The sequence below is a fragment of the Plectrocnemia conspersa genome, unplaced genomic scaffold, assembly GCF_051122295.1.
Source record: "Plectrocnemia conspersa isolate PC_06_02 unplaced genomic scaffold, ASM5112229v1 ptg000009l, whole genome shotgun sequence".
Classification (NCBI taxonomy): Eukaryota; Metazoa; Arthropoda; class Insecta; order Trichoptera; family Polycentropodidae; genus Plectrocnemia; species Plectrocnemia conspersa.
This window is the reverse complement of record NW_028277173.1, coordinates 28,188,900-28,216,197: the sequence shown is the minus strand read 5'-3', so window position 1 is coordinate 28,216,197 and position 27,298 is coordinate 28,188,900. Positions and strand designations below refer to the sequence as shown.

Sequence of the window (27,298 nt, the reverse complement as noted above, 5' to 3'; positions counted from 1 at the left end):
ACTCGGCGTGAGTGCTATATAACATTTTATTATATACACAAATTAGCATGCTAATGCTAGTCTGATGTATATGCATAGAAATTAGTATTACCTGAAAATTTGTGTATATATGTAATAATTTAAATTCATAATATTGACATTGAACTTTGCGATCCTCTCATTGGTTATTCTAATTTTTATGCTTTCGTTTTATTGAGTTATGGTTAACGTATATTCAAAAGAACATATTTTTTTTATCGGAAATGAAAATTATCGTTCTTTAACAATGGTGTAAAATTATTACAGCGAGAGCGTTGTACCTTGTAATCTTAAATTTTTTTTGCATAAATATATTTCTGAGAAATATGACAAGACCACAACTGCTTTAGTATGTACATATATAATAGAAAGGGGTCTTTTTGATTTTTTCTTCTTTGGAACGAAAAAGAGTTGATAAATACATCTTCAATTTCATATATTAATGGAGCTCCTAATTTTTATACGCATACATTTAAATTATTGATTTTTTAAGATGCAAATAAAAAAATATAGCACAAATTAAATCTTCATTTAGCAATGAATAATGCATTCCAATATAATATACGTACATTAATAGCTAAATATTATTATTAAACCGCAGAATTTTTATTGTATGCATATATTTTGTAGATTACTAACTTTTTAATACAATAGATTAGTAATTATTATATTATATTTTTTAAATTATATGTGGGTGATGAACTTTGATTTTATTTCTGAGAATTTGCGTTATAAAAGTATTCCATTCATAATGAATGAATCACCTAATAAACCCAATAGTCTCAGAAATGTGAACGGAAACAGATAACATGAAAAAATAAGTACTTCAGGTATTTTATTGTTCTCGATAAGAAATACTGTGCTATTTACTGGCATGCGAACCTTGAGTGTTTTTATTTACCTTTTCTAAAGAATTCATATTATCATTAGTTACATACTGCATTTTAATAGTCAAAGTTATATATAATGGAGATGTATCTCATGAAACTTTTCTGTTACTATCAATGCTAATATGATTTAAAAATCCACTCATTCGTATATTGAGATATATGCCATATTAGCAGTTTTTAGTATGCGGTCTGAACAATCCATAATCATGTAAAAAGAGTCAAAATAATAAATATTCACTGAGAATCGTAGCGATCGTTGACAAAACAATATAGCAGTTTTGTATTTCTAAGTCGAAATAATGCTGAGGCTAAGAAGTTTGCTTAATCATTATAAATACGCCGTTAAACGTACCAAAAAATATGATAATATGATGATGATCCAAAACCTCTGAGTTCCTTATTGTAAAATATGTAAAAAAACTAAATAAAAGTTAATCCGAATGGGTTTCGCTGGTCCTTCGAAGCTCCAGTAAAACGACTTTCTCGCGAGAGTCAATGTCGCACGATAATAAAAAGAGAAACGCGAATTTCTCGAAGGGAGAAGTTAAGCATAACAACAAATATAAATTTGGTTTTGGGTTTATTAGACCTGATGGATTGGCTTTTTAGATTAACGGCGAAATTTTCTATTCGATGGGGTCTATGCTAAAAAAATTCGAGCTGTACAATTTTTGTCTGAAATCTAGACTGTCCTTTCTAAAACCTAGCAACTCCGAATAAGTTCCTTATCTATCAATTGGTATTTCATTGCCACACTATGCATTTAAAAAAATCAGTTGAAACTTTTTGATACCGTTGCGGTCTGTGGTTTATCGCCTGCAATGCGACCGCCTCATTTTTTCTCTATTTGTGCGTCTGGTTGCAAAAATATGTCGGCATGTGACATTCAAAATGACACGAGGTCGCAACTGCTTTCGCAGAATTTGGACGCAGAGTTGCATTGGCGATTGTTCGAGCAGATCAAGTTGCGCATTCCGAGCGACGCATGGTTTATGGTTATGTTGATGATGATGTGGCGGATTGAAGAATAATTCTCATCGTCTGATTGCATAATTGATAAGGAGCGCAGTTGTTGAACTTTTGCCCAACATCACGCAAGCTCGGATAATCACTCATCTCAAGCACATGAGTGGATCTGTTCAGAGATTCACAGAGGATGGGTACCGTTGGAAACGCTTGAATAACAATCATAAATGAACGGACGTGAAATGCACCGGGTGAAAGTGCAAAGACTCTCATGAACCGAGTGTACACACTAGAGCGGATAACCGGCAGGCTTAATAAAGTAATTTATTCCTATATGTATTTGAAGTATGATTTTAATTTATTCACTACGGTATAGATGTTTTTATTTGTCAATATAACGTTGATTTTTTTATTGAGACTCAGAGACGTTATTTATAAGGGGGGGGGGGGCAGGTGGAGGCAATGCCCCCCCCCCGAATTTGTCCAGAAAAATGTCATGTACTATGAATATAATGGAATCAAAATTTTTTGCCTCTTATTATATGACTTGTGACGTCCTTGGCAGTCATAAATTATATGACTGTGCCAGGGACGTCATTAGGGTGGGGACAGGTGTGGGCATTTCCCCCCGTCTGCTATGTCGTTTAATGAAATGCTATGAATTTTAATGTAATCGAAATATTAAAAAAAAGAGAACTAACGCAAAATTTTGCCAACCCCCCTCTGTAAAAATCTGAAATGATACGGCATAAATTTAAAATGATGTAACTGTGCTTGGGGCGTCATTAAGGGGGGTGGCAGATTGGAGCATTTGCCCCTCCTTGAATTTGATCAGAAAAATATATGTCGTTTAATGAAATACTATGAATCTTAATGAAATCGAAATATTAAAAAAACGACAACTGATTGACGAATTTTTGCCCCCCCCCGTCTCCTGGAAAAAGCTGAAATGACGTCCCTGATTTTAAACTAAAAATTCACGCTTTATCCCTCACTGAAAATTTTAAAAAAACAGTCACGAATCTATTCCAAAAATATTTCTTAAAATATGTCATTTCAGTGAAATCATATCGGAATACATTTTCACCGGTAAATATATATATTTTTACCAGTGACAATATAATTTATGTGACAGGTGCATGATTTCAACTTTTCTTATATATTTACATACTAATCATTATTTATTTACATGCGATGCATAAATGTTACTGTGAATGTGTATTTTTCAGTGAAGTTATATTTTCACTAGTAAAGTCCAAATACATTTTTATCGGTAGATATATATTTCTACTAGCGAAAATGCAATTTAACTGATGGGCGCTAGTGAAATTATATGCTGCTTTTAAATGTCAATATGACAGTTGCGAAACGCACATTTGCTGTTTAAACTCAAATCTAACATAATGAAAAATTTATAATAATACAAACTAAGCCAACTAAATTCTCAGAATAAAATAAGCGGCACAAGAAGTACAGACAGACGTCGTATCTCACATATTGCTCCATAGTTTGTCTGCGCTTTGATAATTCGCTTTTAAAAATATGGGAATTATCATTACCAATATTACTACAACTTTTATATGAGCGTATTGGTTAAAGTATATTCAAACCGAATTTTGGTCAATAGGAGGCGCAAAAACAATTATCACTTCTCAGAAGTCAAAAATTCACGTCAAAAGCAATAAAATCGTGTCGACACCGTTGCAGTGGGAACGCTCGGTAACGAGCGTTCCCACTGCGGTAAGCGTTCCCACTGCGACGGCGCCGACATGATTTTATTGCTTTTGGCGTGGATTTTTGACTTCTGAGAAGGGATAATTGTTTTTTGCGCTCTCCTATTGGTCAAAATTCGGTTTAGATATGCTTCATTCGATTTTGACTTATTGTAAGTCATAATATTGTAGAAAAAATGTCGTAATATAAACGCTAAATAACCGAGCGTCTCCATTGCAACGGCGACGGCACGATTTTATTGCTTTTGACGTGGAGTCAAAAAAATGCTTATCATTTAATGAAAAAAAAATATTAAAAAAACAAACTTTTGCCTCAAATACTAAAAAAAGTTGAAATAACGTCCCTGTTAAGACTGATTCGCTATTGTGTTTTTTATTGGAATAGCAATAAGATTATAAATTTAAAACGAGTGATAGTTTTTACTATCAAATCCAGTTGTTTGTGTCACTTAACCTCATGACTAACTTTGTCGAATGCTTTTTGAAAGTCGGTAAGCCGTGGAACGACGCGGACGAAAACCGTGTTCTTCATTTATAGATAAAACGGACAGCCTGTTTGATCGCGATGTTTTCATTGCGACTGGGAGCGTCATTGACGAAATAAAAATAGTCTGCGAAAGCATCCAGAATTATTGATTATAGAATTTATCTTTCTATATCTACCACGAAACAAACTTATTAGATTATGACTTTAAATATCTAGTTTCTAGCGGTTTTCTCTTAATATAATATTAAAACAATGTATATTTGCTTATCCAATATAATTGAGAAAGTCGCGTACAAGTTTAAGAATTCGTTCTCGATATAATAACGGACATACAGATAAAGGAGAATTTGAATCTATTTTATACAGAGATATAGTGATAGTATTTTTACACATTATTCATAGCGGGAAGTCTGTCATATAATACATAATTTTATCCCTCACTTCTAGAAGGAACGTCAGACGTTGTATGTACAGTAAACATAGCATAAATTGGCGTCTGCGTTTATATATCACTATTTTTCTCTGCAGATCAACAAGGCCAGGGCCAAATGATCTAAAGCGAGAGTGAGTGCAAACCAACGATTCTCAAATCGCAAATAGTCTACACAGTTCCCATCGAAAATAGCCCAACGCTCGACTATTTAAATCTATCGGTGGTAGAGGATTTTGGTAGGTGGCCAATAGCAACGGTGAAATTGCATACTTACTTTCACAGATGCCGAAAAAATTGGGGGGTATTTGCTGGAATTGTCCATCGTACGACTTCGTGTGTGGTTACATGTGGAACGCCACACATGAGCAACTATGTATGATAATTGTGTAGGCACACATCTCGAGTGCCTGGGCATCGACTAAGATGTGTAACAAGACGCTATATAAATTCCGGTACGTGCTTTTTAATGCATTCCTATGCCTTTGACGCCGCTCGGTAATAGAAAAATTAAAAAAAAAATCCTCTCTAACGCTTTTAGGGGTCTAAGTGGTACGTGTGCTCGTCAATAAGCATGGGAATGAATGGGACTCGTTAATTTGATCTTGGCCGAGAAAAGTAGCATTTTTTTATTTGTATGAATATGTTCCTCTGGTCATTTTGTTGTATAACATTTTGGCGATACTGATGAGCATTGTAGTAAATTCGCGATCGCGATCGATAGACTAATGTAAAAAAATAATTACCTCAATCGCTACATACCCGATATTGAATAGAATGAAGATTATAATAATCCCCTTGTATTAATTCTCTTTTTGCTTCGAATCTCATATTTTATTACTGTAATTCAGATACTAGATTGTGTTATACGCTTATACTCTTTTTTAAGTAGCATCATAATCAGATTTGCTAAACCCAATGCCAAAATAAACATCTGGAAATTAATTTTGATACAAAAAAACATATCACAAATAGCTCAAGCAGTCTGCGAAATGGCTCAATCCTACTGAAGTCGGACATAACAAATATTTTAACCTTTTAAAAAAAACATTGCAAAATGTTTTGGACGAGACACTGAAAGATGTGGTATATTAGGTTTTATTGCCAGTTTTTAAATATCACGTTTTGTAATAAAAAAATGTTTTATTTGCAAAAGCTGCACGTCTTTAACATCCTTCATTCTATTATACATATGTACATTGGCCCACTCTGTAAATATCAGTGACGGAGCTTATAATACGTAAAAACGACGTTAAACAAACATAAACGTATTTTGTAGTTACCAATCTTTGCAATTCTATAATATTTTATTTTTTATAAAATAAAATTACACCCACTAACGTTTTATATGTTTTGAAAAAATGTGACAATTTTTTCAAGCTACTAAAATAATTTAAAATGTATATATATCATCTAGTGATAACAATTAAATCTTGATTACGTTCGCACGATATTTTTACAAGCTTATATAACCCTAAAAATAGTGGGAACTGACCGCAAATTCGCTATCACGCAAAAGTGCGTGAATGTGTTAGTAGGAAACAATATGAGTGTAAAAAATAATTAATTGTTTAGTTCGAATATCTCTAAAGTAGCGATCGCGAACCATTTGCATCTCACATAGTTTTAGACTCAAAATTTTGTATCCTAATATAATGATTTTTCATACAAGTACTTGTTTTTTATACTCTAAGTTATATGCAAAAAAATATTTATAATGAATGATATAATGACCCTATTAAAATAATAAAAACATATTATTTACTTATTAAAACAATTTATGGTCCACAACCAGTTATGTCTTATAACTATTGCATTATATTCTACAGAGGTTATTTTAATAAGTTTGGAACAGCCGTTAAATATTTTTCATTACTTCGCGTTATGTTAATGACTATTGTGATGCTTTTATTTTATTCCGTCTATTGTCACGTACGGTCTGCACTATCTGGTATACAAATTTTAAATGGATCCGTAGCTCTCTTAATGCTTAATTATTTTAGTAATGAGTTAATTTATACACATTTAATATTTTACATATTTTTCTATTAATATTTCTGTTGTTATTTATTTATTATTATTTTATATTGCATTTATTATAGAAAAATATCAGTGATTCTAAATGATTTATTTTACTTATTTTTGTATTAGTATGTTTTAATAATTTATTTCACATATTTTTCATATATACATATTTCGGCATTTGTAGATATTTTTAGTTATTTTGTTTTATTTCGTACTCTTTAATATATTGCTATTATTTGCTATAGAAATAATTGACATTGAGTCAAATTATAAAAATATAATATTTTTAATATATTATTTCCTTAGTTCTATATGTACAGTCCGTCCAAGATATGAACGCTCATCGTCACAGTATTGGTGAGAAAATATAATAGGGTGACCATGTGAAATTACAAGGGCAATTCATTTTTACTTTTTTAATTTAATTTGTTGAGGAAAGTGTAAAATATCACTTTCATACTTATTTTGTTTATTTATATACATGTTAAGCAGTATCTGTTCAATATAATATTTTTTAAAATACCAATAGAATATTACAGGAATTCTTTTATTGATTACAAAATACCACAACATAACAATAATTTATAATAAAAAAATAACACATTACAATTTTAAATTCAATTTCCAACGTATGGTCTCCCTACCCTTAAAACAGCCCTTATTTAGTATTGGTAACGTTTTCCTATTGGTGTAAAACTGTGTATGTATGCATGCATGCGTACACGCACCCTTATTTCCAACACAACGACGATGAGCGCTAACATCTTGGATGGACTATAAATATATAACTATCTGGGGTACTCCAAAACAGCGAAAGATCGACCACCGTACAAGTACGATGTTCGTTCAATTAAATGGCCGCCTTTAAACGTTTTGCAGCAGCCGATCCTTTCCGTGTAATTTTCGATGAGTTTTTCGTACTTGGCAAACGTTGGTTTTTAGGTGTTCTAATGTTTCGGGTTTGTCGGCGTAGACACGATAACTCCACAAAAAAATCTAACGGCTTTAAATCACATGATCTTAGCTGCTAGTTGGCCGAACTTTTCAAGCAAAACATCCAATGTTGTACAAGTTGCACCATCTTGTTGGAACCACGTGTCTTCCACATTAATATCTTCGATTTCGTGCTAAAAAGAATCGGTTATCATGCGCCTATAGCGCTCACCATTGACTTACAGTCCGACCTTCATCGTTTTAAATAAAGTATGGCCCAATGACGCCATCTGACTACAATACGCACCAAACAGTCTCTCGTGAATCACACGAGGAATTTCCTTGCCCCATTTGCGGCAAGGTAAACTACTAAACTCATCTCAAAGAGATTTTTAAAGTCATCGCTGCTTTACTATTGGTCTAGTAGCGAGATAGTCAACAGAACTGAAATAGTATCAAGATAAACAAATATTTGTGAGTTGCAAATTAACTAGTACACTTGTAGGTGTCTCGCATTTGCACCTGAAACGATATTGATCTACTTCTTATGTGCTTCCAATAAAATCAATTGAGGTATACACCTGTCCAAACTTCGTATCAAAGATATATTCATTTTCATATTATTGCATATTCATTCATGTTAGGGTATTGCATATCCGCCTGAAGGAGGATAAGCGCCTGATTGTGCATTCCTCGCACAGACTTCCTTTGATTTTTTTCGCCATCCGATAGCACGGATGGCGGAAATTCGAATATAATAAACCGGACTAAGTTCTAGGAAAAATATTATTACGCAAAACGCCTAGTTCTTACGATGCAATTATATACAATGCAATTTTCGCGTTTTTTTTCCTAGAAAGTCTTGTGAAATGTTTATAATCTACTCGAGAACTTTGCACCTGTGTGGTCCGACGTGTGACGGAATGGTTCTTTGACACTTTTAGTATAAAAAACACAAACGTTTTTGTGGAATAGTGTGAAGATTATGCTTTTTTCAATATTAGTGACGGTGTTTGGTGCTCACACTAGAAATTAAAACATAAGGCATTGTTTGCTTACGCAACTCAACTCCTGTGTTTTTTCTGTAAAGCGATACGTCTGTATAATGTGTGTTTTGAATGCTAACATAATTACCGTTCATTTGAGAATGGCCATGTTATTTTGATTCCAAGAAGAGACGTTAATGTAATTATTGTAATTGCTGATATGAAAGAGTGCAATGGTTTTTAATCACTTGCTGCTTTGGCAAACCTTCAAGCTTTATATATTGTTATAAATTGGCGGGTATCGATGTATCACATCGCTTCTACCAATTTTATGTTATGAATTCTCATGTCTAGAAGAAGCTCACTCAGACTTATTAAATCTAAAATATGTACTACATAATATATTATATTTAAAACAGCAACATTTTAAATATTTCATTCTATACTGGGAGGGCTGCAGTCCCGCAGTCATATGGACGAACCTAATTTCTTAGAAACGACATAAAATATTTTGCTGTGTTAACGCGATTTGAGTCAATATCGATATTACATTGTAATGACGGATCAACGTGTTGTACAGAAGTTTTTAAAACTATTTTTTTAGTCATTGATTAACCGAATTATTTTCCAAGAATTTTTATGACTGGAAATGAAGCGTGACACATTAGATTAAACATAGCATATTAAAGTGTGCTCGTCAGTTACATGTATTTTTTCCCCCGAAGGAAATAATTGTATAACATTAATTGCATAATAATTTATATGTACCAGCAGAATTGGACTTGAGACTTGACTGAGCAATTTGGTGAACGGTATAATTGAATAATAACCATTATATAGTGCCCAAGACCTCTCATGGAGGTCAGATTCGTAGCATCTGATGCATTGAGTTGCTTTATAACACACCGTCATTTGTCAAAATCTATGAAATAATTTATTTTAGCAGACGTTTTAGAATGCTTTGTTGCTATCTTAACAGCGTATTTTGCATACTTTTTCTTAGAAGTTTTGGGGTGTGGGTGCTTCCCGTCGCCCATGCAAATTATTGCCTCTGACGAAGCATTCCAAATGCGGCATTGTTGCACTAATACTTTTAAATACGCGTGGGTCTTTGACCAATGTGATGCATTTTGATCTTGACGCAGAGATTGTAGTCAGAGCGGAGACTTTCAAGGAAATTTCCTTGCTAAAAAAATGTCCATGGTATTTTTGCATGTGTACTTATAACAAATTCTGTCATTTTTTCCTTTAAAGTCTCTGAATTTTGCTCTGAAATGTATTTTTAAACATTCCAAATAGGATTGGAAGGACGAAGAAAGTTTCACGAAAAAGTTCCAGAGATTCGAGTCGGCGACCTTGCCGTGTCTGAGTATTGGAACAAATTTTGGCAAATTCCGATTGCCTGTGCAAAAACCGGTTAGTCCATGCTGCGGGTGTTTGTATTTTTTTTAGTGCAAGTTTATCGATTCTAACCACTCCCACTTCAGCTTACTAGCTGTGCCACTACGTGGCTTACCGTCACCTTGCCACGATTTTTGGCTATGACTATCACCGTGCCGTTCTTTTCTCTTAAAGTTAGGTGAAATTCTTACTCCCAAGGTACAGTTATGCACACGTTAGTATTTATTTACCTTCTTTGGGAATTTTAATATTGTGTAAAATAAATGTAGTAGACAGTACTTCCTCTATCGTGTTAGTGATGAATTTATTTTTCGTGCAGAGTGACTCAATGGAAATTTTGATTATACGTCTCGTAGAAACCATAACAAATCTCTAAGTCAGAGCAATAATTTCTCATTCTTTTAAAACAACATCTGATTTGCTAATATACTTATCTTTGTATGAATAAAATACACTAATTGATAACATCACTATATAAGTAGTGCGACTGTGATGATTACATATTATTTCATAGTATTCTGATTCATTACTATACATCTTATCTCGTACGTTTTGTTAGTAAATATTATTTTTCTATTAAGATATACGCAATATTTATATACATAACATTTGCTCTGATATTTCGTATAAGCATACCAATTGTTTATTATTGCTGGTATTTCGCCATGCGTACCAAAACACATTGCGTCAGAATCAACGCGATATTTATTATATAACTATATTTTCAGTTTAAAAATATTTTTTATTATTATGAACTCAAATATTATGTATTTATTCTTAATTTTTTATATGACAAAAAAACAATTAAATATTTTTAAGGCTATTTGAATATAAAAATTTATAAATTTAAGAAACGTCCACTCTTGATTGCTTACACGTCTTATTAATTATTGTATTGCATCATATGTTTGAATATATGACACAATAGCTCAATTTAATAATTACTCATCCGTGATATAGATTGAAATCCTTCCAGAGAAATATCCAATGGTTTTTTTTTTTTAAAGATTGATATGCATTTTTAAATAAAATATGTTATACATATGTGTCTTAAAAATTTGAATTTTTTTGTGTACTCTTAATGGTTGTATTATTTAATTGTTACAAATAATATTTGTTTACTTAAAAAAAATATAAATTAAGTATGATTTAAATAAAACACACATTAACAAATTTTAATTATATCATCAAGTATAGCATATATTTAGCTAGTTAAAGAAAAAAAATAGATTGCAATATAATCCAATGAAAAAGCATTTCGCGCAATTTTTTCAAATTTGTTTTTTATTTAAATATAATTATCGAGACATACTTATTGCTAATATTTAACATCAATGTTTAGTGAAGCATATGCGGTGACTATTTGAGTAAAACTATGTCTGAATGGAGATAAATATAGAATGAATTTAGTGTGTGCAATACCTCATTTTGATTTCACTTCGCCAGCCATCCCTATCATAAAAAAGGTGCGGTTATTTTTCTGTTACATAACATAATTACTGGGTACAGTTAGGTACCGTTATGCATGCACTACACTCTGGAAGTTGTCCGAACCGAAGTTCAACTGAAGTCGGCCGAGGTCGCCGATTGCCACAAAATTCATATACCGTCAGGACGGCGGTCGTGAATGACGTCCGCACGGCGGCTGCTGTCACGTACAGCTGGCATATTTGCATGCGATCAAAAAATGTGCCAAATAATCGCAATTTTTAAATTGTCATTTTATTTAAATTACGCTATTGATAATTATAAAAGTTTGTGTGGGGCACTCACCAATACAATATCAGTGAAAACTTTTCGGTCGTAAATATTCAATTTGCGCAAAATCTTTGTCGGCTTTTGAAAAATGCCATAAGGCATAAAAATGATACTTCAGAATACGAACACCACATCTGTGACTATCCTAGAATTTGTCGCCATCGATTATAATTATTAATTCGTTATGGTGTGACATTTATATAAACCGATCTAGGAATATACATAAGGATATTCGAAACGATTTTTTTAACAAAATCAAGTACCACTATTATTTAATTTTATATGAAAAAAATATAATAACGATATCTGTTAGAAGAATATACTATCAAAAACATAATTAATCCCTTTTGGTGCCCTAAACTATTCAAAGATGTCAGTAAGAGTCTGTTGAAGTCCCCGATAAGCATGTGGTATTATAACTTGACCACGTGACTACGATGCAGCGCTCTACCTGCGTGTTGACCATAGGACGCCTACGCGCTTACTGAAATTGAACCGAGTTACTCGTTCTATCTCAGTTTGCGAAAAACCATATCATTATCTCTCTCACTGTCGTCACTTAACACGCGAGAGAGCAAAAGGGGAAGTATCTCACCGCTCGCAATCGAAAGAGCAGCTCCGACTTCAGTCCGTTGACAATGTTCGGAAGCGCTCGAAGCTGGCCAAGTCGACTGAATTACCCCCACTTTACCTCCCGTTCTCGGTAACCTCGGACTACTTCCGAGAGATTTTAGAGCGGGCAGAACCAAACTCAACCGAAGTAACCCACTATATTCTCCGTCCTTGGCCAACCTTGCCCAACTTCCAGAGAGTGTAGTACAGGCATTAGATTTGCCTGTGATAAAGCAAACGTATTCCTTTAATGTTGACACGTCGCGCATATACAACAATATTGAACATGTTAAATTCTTGCATATTTCGGCTCTCTTGGACTAAAATAGATAATATTATTCTACTTTGAGCATCATTTTCTTCTACGGGATATACGTTTCTAAAACCGTGACGGGAAAATATCAGTGATGTTTTATCATCGATTATTTTATATTGATGGTATTATTCCGTAATAAATATCAAGTTCTTTTTTATTAAAAATGTATTGCTGTTTTATTGCATGTCCACATCATCTGTAAAAATATCAGAAATTGAAAACATTCATTAAATCTTAAAAAAAAATACCGATACCGATGTAAAATTAATCAACTTGGATATACTAAATGTTTGTTTATGAACTGTATTTCATATAGCATATTACTAGGGGTGTCATATTTTTATAAAATAGATACTAATGCATCTCCAATAACATACTTATTACTACGGGGTTTGGGGGACCCGGCCGTCACAAGCTGGGTGTCCACCCATAAGGGTTGGACTCGTAGGGCCTTATTACCGGTAACGGCAGTGGTGCACGCAGTAGATTCAATGTAGTTTATACTTCAGTATACCGCCAGTAAAAAAGACGGAGTCAGGTTAAATGCTTAAATCATGTGTTTGGTTTTTATTTGATAAAAAATATTTGGTTTTGTGTATAGTAAAAAATAATTTCAATAAAAATACTTAAAATTCCCGGGTTTGTAAAAATCCTCGGATTAGTTAAATAAATATAACAACACATATATTCACGAACTCAATAACGGATTGTTTACTAACAATACGAATCAGCTTATGCCTATTATTTGTAAATCTAGTCTTTGAACTTTGATTGTTTACTTATATATGATCATATGTATACGGATGTTTTTCAATACATTGAAAACAACTTATAGTGTCTTCTATCGGCTTATCTGCTAAAATTCTTACTATAAATTCCTAAAAAATAATAAAAAAACGCCGTTAGCTTTTACTTATAACACTTTACTACTACTTATTCATCTGAATGGTTCCGTTAGTAAAATATGAAAAATCTTCAAACTTTTTTAGTTTAAAATTCAGGAACTTTTTTATCAGATTGTCTGCATGCATATGTATCGTCTCGCAAACATAATTCACTATATTTAGATCAGTCACCTGATGTTTACATATCGCACACATTTAAATAGTGTTATATAATATAAACCAAATTACATATTAGAAAATCCTGTTAATCGTTTACTTACAAACATCTCATTTGTAGCAGTTGTATGTAATTAATTTCAAGTTCACGGACTTTCCCATCGCGCGATCATGATCAATATAGATTTGTCAGATCAGCTGATATTTACGAATCGCAAAACATCTTATCTGTATCACTCGCATCACATCTGATATCAATCTAGTGTTCTTATTGATAAACAAATTCTGGAAACAGTCTAACATCTAATGACATTTTCATTCATAAATTCCTTCAATGTGTTCGAGGAAGGTTAGAGCGCACGTCCACCTCCGACGGGCCGCAAAGGCCATCTGACCCCACCATTGCATTTAAAATACATCGTTCGTTACCCCCTTCCGCTAGTAAAACGCTCTGCTATTGGCTGGCGCGATCGTATGATCCTCGCCACGCCACACATTTATATATATCGCGTGGTTATTTATCTTCATCGTCACGCCACTCCCGGCGACTATATCCGTTATCCGAATATTTTCGTAGCTTGCACTTTATTCTGTGTGCAAGTGGCGGCGTGCGCGTGCGCATGTGTAAATAAATTAACTTCAAGAAACGGAAATGCCTTCTTCGTTCAAATTTATGTCTGATACTCGTTTTATGTTTGTCTTATTTTTAAAAAGAGTATACCGCGCAGCGAGAATATTTTGCCTTTTTTTTATTTATTTTAGTTATTCATGTTCAAACCAAAACCATTATGCCATTATATTTATTTATAGCAAATGAACGTTTCGCAATTGTCAAATATGCACACACACTTTTTTAGCGTCGCGCCCTATTTATTAATTCATATTATAAAAGGAGCTATTTTTTAAATTAATTAAATATAGCAAGAAACACTTGGTGCAATTGCGACTGTTAAAAAATCTTTGCTGTTTCATCAGCAAGTATTATTATTAATGATTATTAAATTGCTTCATATGATTTTAATAATCAAATATGGATTTCTTGCTCATACTTAATTTTTAGAGGTTGTTACGTTGTCAAAGGCAGTATATTGAATTTCGTATTTTGGAGAAATAAGTCTGAATGTTTAAAAATGTGATCATATGAAGGAGAAAGGTCAGCTAAATATGGGGGATGAGGCAACATTTATTATTTTGTCAACAGTAATTTATCAAGTGTGAATTCTCGCATTATCATGCAGCAATATCGAAAATTTCTTGTAACTGATATGCTGCTCTAAAATGTCTATAAAATTCAATATAACAACTGCGAAACGTACATTTGCTGTTCAAACCCAAAACTAAGCATAGTCTTAAGCATAGTACAAACAAACCTCGCATCTCACATATTGCTCCATAGTTTGTCTGCACTTCAATTTTAAAAATATGATAGCTATCCTTCCCGATATTACTACGAACTTAGGAATATTGGTTAAAGTATATTCAAATCGAATTTTGGTCAATTGGAAGGCGCAAAAATAATTATCTCTTCTCAGAAGTCAAAAATTCACGTCAAAAGCAATAAAATCGTGTCGGCGCCGTCGCAGTGGGAACGCTCGGTAACGAGCGTTTCCACTGCGACGGCGTCGACACGATTTTATTGCTTTTGACGTGGATTTTTGACTTCTGAGAAGAGATAATTGTTTTTTGCGCTCTCCTATTGATCAAAATTCGGTTTAGATATGCTTCATTTGATATCTAATCTCACTTATAATAAATCGTAATATTGTTATAAAAAGTCTTAATGTAAACGCTAAATAACCAAGCGTTTTCACTGTCAGGGACCAAAAAAATGCATATTTAATGAAATACTATGAATAATAATGGAATGGAAATATTAATAAAACTATCACTAACTGGCCAACTTTCCCTTTTCTGGAAAAATCTGAAATGTCAGTTCATGCGGTACCCATTTATCATTTTTCATCTTTCGTATGGCATCAATTTTTCTTCATTAACATCAGTTTTTTAATAGTGCTTATACGATTTTTTTTAATCAACGCTTTACAGTTCTCTGACTAACAGTACCCTCGCCAAATCCCAAATTGATATTTTTAGTGGCAGAGTTTTTCAATAATTTTTAATGGAGTTCTTTCACGGGGCTAATTTGAAGACCCCAAACCTTCACTGCCGCATGATTTATTAACGACACGCAAAATATTAACATAATTGGTTATATCCGTGAGATTAATCGAGCACTACTACCGGAAAAATAATAAAAAAATAATACATTTCACTGCTATGTGAGAGTTGATCATGCAGCAACCATCGATGGTTCTTAAAAAATGTTGCATATTAATCAAATGGACGGTACTGAAGATGTTCTAGCTACATTATTTTCCCACGTTTTGTGGGAAAATATGCAAGACATATTATATCCAAATCTTACCATGAACATATAGGGGGTCGTCAGACGGACGACTGACCGTATGGTTTGAAGTAATTAGTAAGAGTGCTGACGAATAAAGGACATTCCCCTATTTATATAAATATGCTAATTAGATGTAAGAAAAGGGGTGTCCATCGTCTTAGCCTATAAACAGACTTGCTGGATCAAAACTCGTATGAGGGGTCATTGATCTTACAAAAACAAAGAGTTATAATACATATCAATATATAACAATATATAAATTTCTTCTCTTCATATTTTACATTTTTTTATATTTATGTATTTATAAAATATCAAAACTATTATAATGTCCGTCGTACGAAGAACGACGACGGTAGTGTGTAGCGCGTAACGCCAAATATTTTTCTTTGAAAGTGTTTTTTTTTTAAAAACTAATAAATTTAATACGATGCTTTAAAAAACAGTTTAATAGCCCGGGAAGTCAATAGAATAAAATCTGACAGCGGCATTTTTTTTTGTTAGTAATTAATTATAATAATAACAATAATGTTAATACCGGTATTGACTGTTTTTGGTACTATTGCAACGTCTACATGTGATACATAGAGTCGGTTTAAAAAACGTCAGACAAAAAATGGTTTCTTTGTAAAAATGGAACACCACCGTGAGAAAACTATTCCAAAACAACCTTACCCATTTATGTATTATAAAATATAAAAAAAATGTTTGATGAAAAACAAACTCATACCTTCCCTTCTAGTTTATGTTATCGGTTGTTTATGTCGTATACGCCCAGTTTTTAGGAATTGCTTGAAATCGCCGTTAAAAACACTTATGAGATAAGCTTCTTTGATAACTATGATTAATGTGTCATAAATCTTTTTTTTAAAATTAGATCCTATAGTATTACTATATGTCAGTAATATATGTTACTGCTGATATAAAAACTTTCATTATTAAAACCTTGTACCTTGCGTGAAAGATCAATGTGCTAGGACAATCGGTCGCGGTGTTCGGGGGTCTTAGGGTCGAATTCCGTCTGGCTGAATTTCTAAAAGTTTTACCTCGCATAAATATGTATCTAACTTGCTATTTATTAATTAGATTATGAGTTAGAATATCTTAACGTTAATTCAATTAAGATTTTATTATTAAGCGTAATCAGAGGTCAGTTATTTTCGTACGTATGAATAATTTGGAACGTAGTTCAAAACAGTTTTGCTTCGTTGGCTGACAAGTGGCTTACGTGGAACATTTCTAGATACTACATATTTGCATATTATGTTCGTTACGTGCTCACCATGTTGTGTCAATTTGCTGCAATTTGTCGCAATCTAATCGCACTTTTTGGCGTACCAGTAGAATCGCGTGCTGTTCGATAACACACAGTCACTTTTTACCAGCGAACTGGATGATTATTGATTTATTGCATATCTCAATTTTTTGCACTAAGTACCAATCAAACGAAGGCTGCGAAAGAATCGATAAAAACATGTTGAGCATTCGAAGAAACTAATGTATACATCATAGATGTTGTATAAGCTATGACGTTCTCAGTATCATTTGTAAGAAATCAGCATATTTCAAGTGTAATTGTCGCACGTCTGAACGACCTCACGTCATTGTAGACACTGACCTACAAACATGATCTTTAGTGTTTGTACAATATATCTTTATAACAAAACAGTATTACGTATATGCTTGTTTGTATATATTATAAATGAGTATTTAACATGCTTTGGAGTGATACAATGATCAACTCTTGGCCCATAGTTGTTGATTCTGTTTATAAATAATATAAACACAGTAGACTTTTTATAATTCAAATCCGTAAGATTGGTTGTTGATAGTGTTTCTGATTAGAGAAACATCCACTAAAGATCTCAGAATATTTTTTGATAATAAGTTGATTCTCTCTACACGTAAACGACGTCTGCGAAAAATCATCCAATTAGCTCAGCTTTGTTATGAGGAACGTACTTCACTTAGATGATCCGTCTATTATTCATCCCATCTATGACACATTAGTTCGCAGCATTCTTGATTCAAGAACTATAAATTGTTATCACGGAGTAACTACATAAGTACTTATTTTTAATCGAAAGAGTTCAGATCTGTTCTTGTATACACTAACGCCTTTTATTTAAGAGCGTTATGCTTCCTCCACACTCTGGAAGTAGGCCATGGTTGGGCAAGGACGGAAAATATAATGTGTTAATTCGGGGCTACTTCGGTCGAGCTCGGGTCTGCCCGCTCTAATGTCTCGGCGACCTCGACCATATTCGGTAGACTTTTGGTTCGGTAACTTCCAGAGAGTGTAGAGGAAGCATTAGAGGATTCGCTGAATTCTGATACATTTAATGTCATTTTTGTATTTTATATAATATTTTTAATCATTGGTAACCTGTTAAGTCACGGTGATCTTAATTTTAGTATATAAATAAATTTCTACATGATATTGAATAACATTTATAAATTCGGTGTACACAAAATAATTATATATAATACTTAAGCATGACAGATACTATATAGAAGTGCAAATTATTAAAGTAGTTGCTCGGCCCGAATTATTACAAAAGAATTTCTAAAAACAAAACGTGTGTCATGCATCAAATTGCTCTTCTTATCTTGTTCAGAACAAATTTTGACTAAGCTTGTGACACATTCGTCACACCTTCAATGACAAATGTATTAATTAGTTTATTTAATAATTGATCCTTGAGCGTTTTATATAACCCGTGAAGCTAAAGCAAAATTGGTTCGGTGATCATTGCTCACAGGAAGATTGATTGATAAAATTATAGACAATAATGGTCTATAATTTTATAGACCACCGGGTTAAATAATGATGTGGCAATTAGGTATTTTTAATTTAAAAATCGAAAGCATATGGATAATTTTAATTAAAAAAGCTGCTGATTTGTTAAACTAAATATATCAATGAACGGTGATAGATATAAACATAATTATATAATAGCTGATCGTTTAAAAAATAAATAAAATCAAATTAATGCAATATATATAATTATTATATAGAAAATATGTTTTTAACTCCCGCCATAATTCGCAACTACTCTGAAAAATGATTCGATATACATAAAGATCGTAACATGAATTTCAAAAAAAATTGTGACGCATACCTATTTTTGAGATAAGCGTTAAACGATAATGAAGGGTGAGCCTTTCCGACACTTTGTTTCATTCAACGAACGAATTCTGCGAATTTCGGTCATAGTACTCACAACATTCTATTCACAAATGCTTTTGAAGACGTAAAAGCATTTTTTTTGTTAAGAAGAAGCATTTCGAAACAAAATAAATGCGCAGAAACCATAGATTTTGGTGCGGCACTAGTCACTCGAATATATTGAGAGGAAAAACGACTATCTGTGTTGCTCAAGAATATAAATTGTTATATTCTATGATTTTTTCAAATTTCCTTCGAGATAGTATAAATGAATATTTGATCAATTATTTGAATTTTCATAAAGTAGTTGTAAATTGGTTGAATAATTCGAATAATCGAATATTCGATTGAGAACCCCACTATTATTTTATGGCAGCAGACTAAAATTTTTTATTTTTATAAAAATGTGCTATTAATAAAAACCGGCTTCAGCTGCAAAATAATTTATAATTAAATTTATAGATGTCACCGATTTCTAGACTAAAAAGTTTGGTGGTTTTAATACTAGCTTGTAGCTTGTAGGTATTCATTATATCTGATTGACACCCAGTTGGTACAGATTTACCCCGTTGTAACGCATTGGTCTAACGCCTGTGTAATATTAACATTTAAATAAAACATAAAATAAGTTTGTTAAAAAGTCAAACTGCACTTTCTAAATATTAAATATAATGTGATATTTTTTCCTCGATTTACCGACCGATTTTACCCTTTTTTGTTTTGCCAAAATTATATTTTTATCGATATTGTTAATAGTCATGATCATAAAAAATAATAGCTAACAAACAAAATATTAATAATAAAAAAACATTGATTGCCGAAATTTAAGAAAATACTCATATTTTCGAGTTAATATTGTGCAGCTGTGGACTTTTCAATGGCTTGAATTATTTTAAATAAATACGAATGATTATGGTCTGACTATAATAATTTATTATGGTCATTTTTTTTTCAATAGCAAGTATAATTAAAATTAAACTTAAAAATTATTGCTTTAATATTTTTTAAATTAAAATAAAGTCTTGATACTTTTCATGTTTTTTTTTTTTTATATCAAAGAGTTATGTTTGCATGAACCTGTATTCATTGATTGAATATTTTATCGTTTACTATTCAATATCCAAATAATTAATATTTAGAAACTCGAGTCGAAAACATATGCTAGATCTCAATGCAAAAGAAAAGTTCCGGGGCAAAAAAATGGGTCTTGACAATAATCTAAAGATAATGCTTGATTTTATAAAAAGAAAATATTTTAATTTCTTTCAGATACAAACATCATAAGAATTTGCTTTGGATCATATTCTGAGAAGTCTTAAAATTAAAAATACGAAGTGACACTACATTATTGAGCCTTGCATTTCACATACATATATTTAAAATACAATCCAAATTCTAAAAATCGATAATACTACGAATTGGAAAAATTGAACTTAAAACTGCTTTTAGAATAAATTAAAATCGTAGGTGCCCACAATGAAATCGAATTCATTATATAAAAAGCAAGAATTGCTTTAGGCTCGTTACGTAAAAATGCCATAGAAAAATGCCTATGTGAAATTCCATTATGTTTTCCTCAATTTCGTTTCGAGTTGGTCGGAAAATCTATGCTTATATTGCGTCATTTTTATCTGACATCAGCTCGTCATTCTAAATCCTCAGTATCGGATGTTGTGGAGTCACGGCCGACTTACCAACGACGTGACGCAGGCGATCGTATGATTCTGGTGATGCCATTCATCTGATGATTCTTATTTTTGCAAACCCATTGGCGTCACGGTTATCTAAAAAAAATTCGCAACTGACCTTCGATGGAATTTTTTAGCTCAAGACAAAAAAAAAAGATAATTAGAGACCTCTAGCTATTGTTGTCGGTGGCGGGTTGTGCTTTCAATTAAATGGTTATTGACATTTTTGAGACAATCTAATTGTGCCTCGTTAGCGAATGCTCTTGGGCGCTTGAAGGATGTCTGGAAGTAGTTTTCTCTCTGTATAAAAAAAATTCTAGGCGTATTTTACAAATTAAGCGTGATTATGGAGAGGTATCATAAAAGAAGAATATACTTTAAAATGATTAAAAACGTATTTTTTGCGTATTTAAAAATAGGTTATTATGTCGTTGTACACAAAAAAATATTTTTTTTAATCGTCATTATTACATCATAATTTATTAAATTAAAGTATACAAATCTGGTATTATTCGCATATGCTTGAGCACGCACGTTGAGTAATCGCATACCCAATATAAAAATGTTTTTTATTTTTATTTTACAGGAATATTATCAGACGTAAAGGACTATTTCCATATAAAAGATGACAAAGGAGGACTATTACAGACGGTTTTTGTCGTGTCGTACATGTTCTTCGCGCCCCTGTTCGGCTACCTGGGCGACCGTTACTCGCGGAGTAAAATAATGGCCGCTGGAGTATTTCTGTGGAGTTTAACGACGTTGATAGGATCTTTCATGCCCGTGAGTCCAATTACAGTGCTATCTTCTAATCAAATTATGTATGTACATATAGATAACTAATACGCATTGCAATTCCAGACGTTTGGCAGCTTCATCTTCTTCCGAGCGTTGGTCGGAATCGGAGAGGCGTCCTATTCGACGATAGCTCCGACGATTATCAGTGATATGTTTGTCGAAGAATCTAGATCAAAAATTTTAGCTATATTCTACTTCGCCATTCCCGTTGGAAGGTATGTTATATTAAATTTTGTTTTATTAGTAGTCAGGGTTGCCAGATTTCAAATTAGATCTCCGGGACAAAAATTAAAAAATTACAGCGATTCTTCTCTACATTTTTTTACATCATTTTGAATTTCTAAACTTTAATTTCTTGTGTTGACAGTTGCACTAGTGCTGTCATATTTTTTGTTGCAATCATATTCTGTGTTCTGTGGTTGTGATATAAAAAAAAATCGACAATCGCGACATTTTTATAAAAAAAAATGTAGCAAATTTTAGTGGGTGTTGAGTATAGAGAGTAATACAATTTTTTATGTATATCTTAAGTCACATTTTGCACTGGAGAGTTGTTTGTTTGATAAGGTTAATAAATTTTAATTTTATTACAGTGGACTCGGATACATTCTGGGATCTTGGATGGCAAGCTTGATGGGCTCTTGGCAGTGGGGATTGCGTTTGACGCCGATCTTAGGAGCGATAGCTGTGATATTAATCTTAGTGTTCGTTAAGGACCCCGAGAGGGGAGCAGCGGAAGGCGGCAACCATATCAGCGCCACTTCCTACAAAGACGACTTGATATCGCTGGCTAAAAAGTATTTATAACACACTTTAGATTGAATCTCAACGTGTCAACAATTATAATTTGTTTTGTTTAGTCGGTCATTTATGCTGTCGACAGCCGGGTTCACCTGCGTCACCTTCGTGACCGGAGCCCTCGCCTGGTGGGGCCCCAACTACATCTATCTAGGCTTGAAGCTGCAGTCTGGCGGCGACCATGTGTCACTCAATGAGTATGTATCGATAGTTTTTTTATTAGAATGCCACATACCATTTTCTAACAGCGTTGGAGACATGCAAGAAACGTCGACTAGATTAGACCATCCTAACTCATCCGACAGTTGGCTGTCGTAATGTTCATTGGGAGTTTTATCCGTGTGCATTATTCTTTAACCTTCTCTGACTGATCTGGTGATATTGATACAAAGAGTACGGGTTCATTTTGTGTTTGTTTTGTGTTTTGCTAGTTTTTGTGTTGACAGGATTGCCTAGTTTTCTGATGTGTCCCATTGCCTGATTACGACTGAGATACACGCATATCTGATATTGATCAAAACCATGATTTCTGATGTGCTTATTAACACTCATTTTGTCTGAATAGATAAAGAAGAGTCTGTCACAGAACTTCTTAATAATACTGTCTGTGTTGGAGGCATCAGATTTCAGATCAGATTCGTGTAATTTTTCTCAGTATTTTAATAAGAGTATCACATTTCATTCCGGGAAGGTTAAATAACAGGTTCATATGCTGTGCTTTCTTCCAGAAATATCGTCAAAACAGTAGATTTGATTGGTCGACGGTTTCAGAATAGGAGAGCCTGGTGCATATTTTTAATGTAGTCATAATAATCACTGTGAAATGGTTGTATGTGTATTTTTCCCGTCAGTATCGCATTCAAGTTCGGACTCGTGGCGATGATCTCTGGCGTGATGGGCGTACCGGCGGGCTCCGCGATCGCTCAGAAGCTACGATCGCGGTACCCCGACTGCGACCCTCTGATATGCGGGTTCGGCCTGATCGTATCGTCGCCAATTATATACTTTGCTCTGATCACGGCGTCGACCAACGTGGCTCTGTGTTACGCGCTGGTCTTCTTCGGCGAGTTGCTCATCAACCTCACGTGGTCGTTGGTCGCCGACATGCTACTGGTGAGCGCGACACTAACCGAATCAAGATTATTAAAATTTAATAATTTTGTCGTAACATCGATAAGAGAGAAATTATCATCGGTTGGGCGATCATCGAATTTTGATTAAGAGCATGTGTCATTATCGTACGCGTCGACGTCGCTGCATGCTGTGTGTTAATATCATCATGGCCATCGTAGTGTTGATTATCATTACCATTTTCCTCATTGGCTTGTCTGTTGTATTTGTACTTTCATCTAATTGTTAATATTTATTTATTATTTTGACGCATGTAAAGAAAGCTGGTAAGTTGGAGTTAATATGCGAAACACTTTTAGATCGTTGCACATGAACTGTTGGATTGTTATAAAAATATAGACGAGGATGCGTCGAAGAGTTCCGTCTTGAATAAAAATTGTAGAGATGAAGAATTTTGTACTAACTTTGTACTGGTGTTTTGTTTCTAGTTATATTGCATTCCCCAACGTATTGGTTTTTAAAAATGTAACATAAAATTGACCATGAGAGTAGCATTCAAATATAGAAAATGAAAAAGAAGATTTGCACGAATCAAAACCCTTTGGAGTATTTTGTCGCCAGTATTTTTTAATTCTAAAATCCACAGTGAATCTGAGACAAAACTTATCAGTGTTTGTCAGAGATTTTTAGTTTTTAAAAATTAATTATATAATAATCTTTACCACGGTATCTTGAAAATAAAAAATCCATACTGCCCTGTGTACTTACATGTACTGGCTAATCCCCCACAGCGAACGACCAATAACAGGGCAGAAATTTAAATGTATATGATTGCGCCAGGGATGTCATTTGGGGGGGGGGGGGCATCTCCCCCAAATGACATACTTCTATAAAGATGTGATAATTTTGAAGCTCATTGAGTACTGCAATTAGAAGAAAAGCTCATGCAAATCCTTTTATCGGGAAAGTGATGGTTATGATGTATAGGGATTGTAAAGGGAAAATTCTAGAGGAATATCTTCAAAAAAGGTACACAATATACGCCAAATAGTATTCCGATCTACAAGAAATTTATAAATATGCAAATTCATAGAACTTTGTAAAACATCTCTTATGATTTTAAAATGATATGTAACAATCTGACAATTCATATGCAACCGTGATAAGTTACGAACCAGAGTTATTGATAGTAATATTTTCGTTTTTATTTGCCTTCAAAAGCGTGATGATTAATCGGCTGCTCGTTTTCCTTCGAATTTATAGTGTATCATTCAAATTTGGACTGATTACGATGATATCGGGCATTATCGGCGTACCTCTAGGGACGTTCTTGTCGAGAACGTTCGTGAAACTGCACCCAAAGACTGACCCGATCATCTGCTCCGCCGGCCTGCTGATTTCTGTCATCTTTTTAGCGCTGGCCATGATCACGATCGAGTATCAATCAACTTTACCGTTCACGTTGGTCTTCTTCGGCGAGCTAGCTTTGAACATGAATTGGGCAATCGTTGCCGACATGCTATTGGTAAGGCCCAAATAGTAGCTTTTTTTAATTATTTGCTTTTTCGTCATCATATCATATCACAACTTAAAGGACGAACTGCACAAATCTTAGTCAATATTTCTTATATTCATAATCAATATTTACTTATGCAGTTCGTCCTCTAAGTACATGGCATATCAACCGCATGATGGTTTAATTTTCGTTATCTCAAAGCTTTATCAAAGACTCAAACCAACAGATGATAATTTCTCTCATATCTACTATTATTTGGTAAAATTCAAGATAAACTTATTTAATTTTTATTTTAAATATTGACATCTGTTGGTGTGTCATAAAATTAATATTTCATTTTAATTTTGAATTCAATAATATTTTTTGCATCAATCAACAGATTTACTTAATTAATATTAAATTTTTGCATTGTTTAAGATTAATTTTATACTCAAACCAATTTTTAATTTATTAACATTAATAATGACACGATTCAATAATTCACATTATTTTCAACCGATAAGTTTGTGTTTTTCATATATTAAATAACACTTAATGAACTATATATTGATTAATTAATATTTTCTAGTATGTTGTCATTCCGACGAGACGCTCAACGGCTGAAGCATTCCAAATATTGTTCTCGCATGCGTTCGGAGATGCTAGCAGTCCTTATTTAGTCGGAGTTGTAAGTACTATGAAGATGCAAATTTATAAAATGACATACCTCTTATTAATTTACTTCCAATCGATTTCAGTTATCCGAATGTTTGAAAACATATTTTTCGTCCTCTTCAACGAAGCAAGTGATGAGCGGTAATATCACGGCAATATCGACGCATCACAGTGAAAACGTGGAATTTACGTCGCTGCAGTATGCTTTGTTTTTGATGTGCTTCGTTGAGGTCCTAGGAGGCGCTTTCTTCTTGCTGACGTCGTTCTACATAGTCAGAGACAAGAAAAAAGTCGACGATTCAGTGGCAGGTAAATATCTAATTGATTTCTTTGCATTGAAAATGCAGTAAAACTCCTCTCAATTCACATATTTTTTATATCAAGTTGTAATAAAATGATCAGAGGAATTTTATTGTTATTTCTTATGTTCTTATAATGGTAGGCGGTACAAATACAAGAAGAGCATATATTTTCGGTTTATTTATTGTTTCAGCTTATTCTAAAATTGTTTGATATTTGTAAATAAAAATTAATTAAACCGATATACGCAGTTCTTAAGGTAAGTTTAGATTAGAATTTATATACTACATAAATTTGTCCATTTATTGAATGATTGGTATTGACATCGACTTCTTTAATGAGATCTTTATATTACGCTGTATCTTCTGATTCAATTCTTTTCCACCAATAAGAGAAATAAAAATTTATTTTTAAAATATAATATTTTAAAGAGCAGACAAATATAACTAAACGTATAATTTTCAAATATTAGAAAGCAAACATATTGTTAAGAGCCATTGACTCACTTATGCGTCGTTTAAATTCAAGGGAGTTGATGTTGAAAATACGAACTGTGATCAAAAAATACAGTGAATAATTTTATTACGAACAAAGTATTAAGCTTAGATCAAATTTGAATTATTCTCCTTCAAAGTACTCTCCTTGGCTAGCGATGCACTTATCCTAACGTTGATTCTATTATTGGAAGCGTTTCTGGAACGCTTCTTTAGAATGGTGGCAAAACGTTTTTCTTTTAGCACAGTTTTTATTTTTGGAAAGAGCCAGAAGTCGTGTGGTGCTAAATCCAGAGAGAAAGGTGAATGTGGACTGACAGGAAGGAACATTTTGTTCATACAAAAATTCGCGGTTCAGAAGCGAGATGTGGCATGGCGCATTGTCGTGATGAAGGAGGAAGCCATTGGTCCAATTTTCTCCATACGTCATTTCGCAAACGTTGCAGTACTGATCTTAAATTTGTATAAAAATATTTCGTTATACTGAGATATCAGTCTTCGTTACAATGAAAATATTTTGTATCAAAGTTTTTCGGGGACAAATTGAAGATTCGTTATACTGGGAATTTCGTTATTTCGGTATTCGTTACAAAGAGATTTCACTGTATTATAGTAAAAGGAACGATAAGATAATTTCGAGGATAAAAAAACAATATCGACCTGCATTCTTACACATACTGGTACCGCCCCTGGCGACTGACCAATCACAGGGTAGAAATTTAAGAACATGTTATTGTGCACTGAATGTTTACAATAAATAAACTATGTAAAATTTGATTTAGACTGGTTA

At 33.1% G+C, this 27,298-nt stretch overlaps 1 protein-coding gene across 6 annotated transcripts in view; it reads left to right on the top strand.

Annotated features, from left to right (window-relative positions):
- spin (lysolipid transporter protein spinster) overlaps nucleotides 1-27,298 on the top strand; it is a 35,411-nt gene that overhangs the window by 6,659 nt on the left and 1,454 nt on the right. The window contains exons 2-10 of one of the 6 annotated variants that reach the window (XR_015810579.1): nucleotides 21,464-21,660; nucleotides 21,739-21,890; nucleotides 22,269-22,472; nucleotides 22,536-22,670; nucleotides 23,325-23,586; nucleotides 24,808-25,069; nucleotides 25,629-25,727; nucleotides 25,798-26,023; nucleotides 26,208-26,273. Coding sequence is in view for 4 of the 6 variants with exons in the window: in XM_088191406.1 (XP_088047532.1) it covers nucleotides 21,464-21,660; nucleotides 21,739-21,890; nucleotides 22,269-22,472; nucleotides 22,536-22,670; nucleotides 24,808-25,069; nucleotides 25,629-25,727; nucleotides 25,798-26,023; nucleotides 26,208-26,227 (1,295 nt within the window). In the remaining 2 variants the exon portion in view is untranslated. The remainder of the gene's footprint in view (nucleotides 1-21,463; nucleotides 21,661-21,738; nucleotides 21,891-22,268; nucleotides 22,473-22,535; nucleotides 22,671-23,324; nucleotides 23,587-24,807; nucleotides 25,070-25,628; nucleotides 25,728-25,797; nucleotides 26,024-26,207; nucleotides 26,274-27,298) is intronic. The other 5 variants (XR_015810578.1, XM_088191406.1, XM_088191407.1 and 2 more) reach the window with 5 other exon arrangements.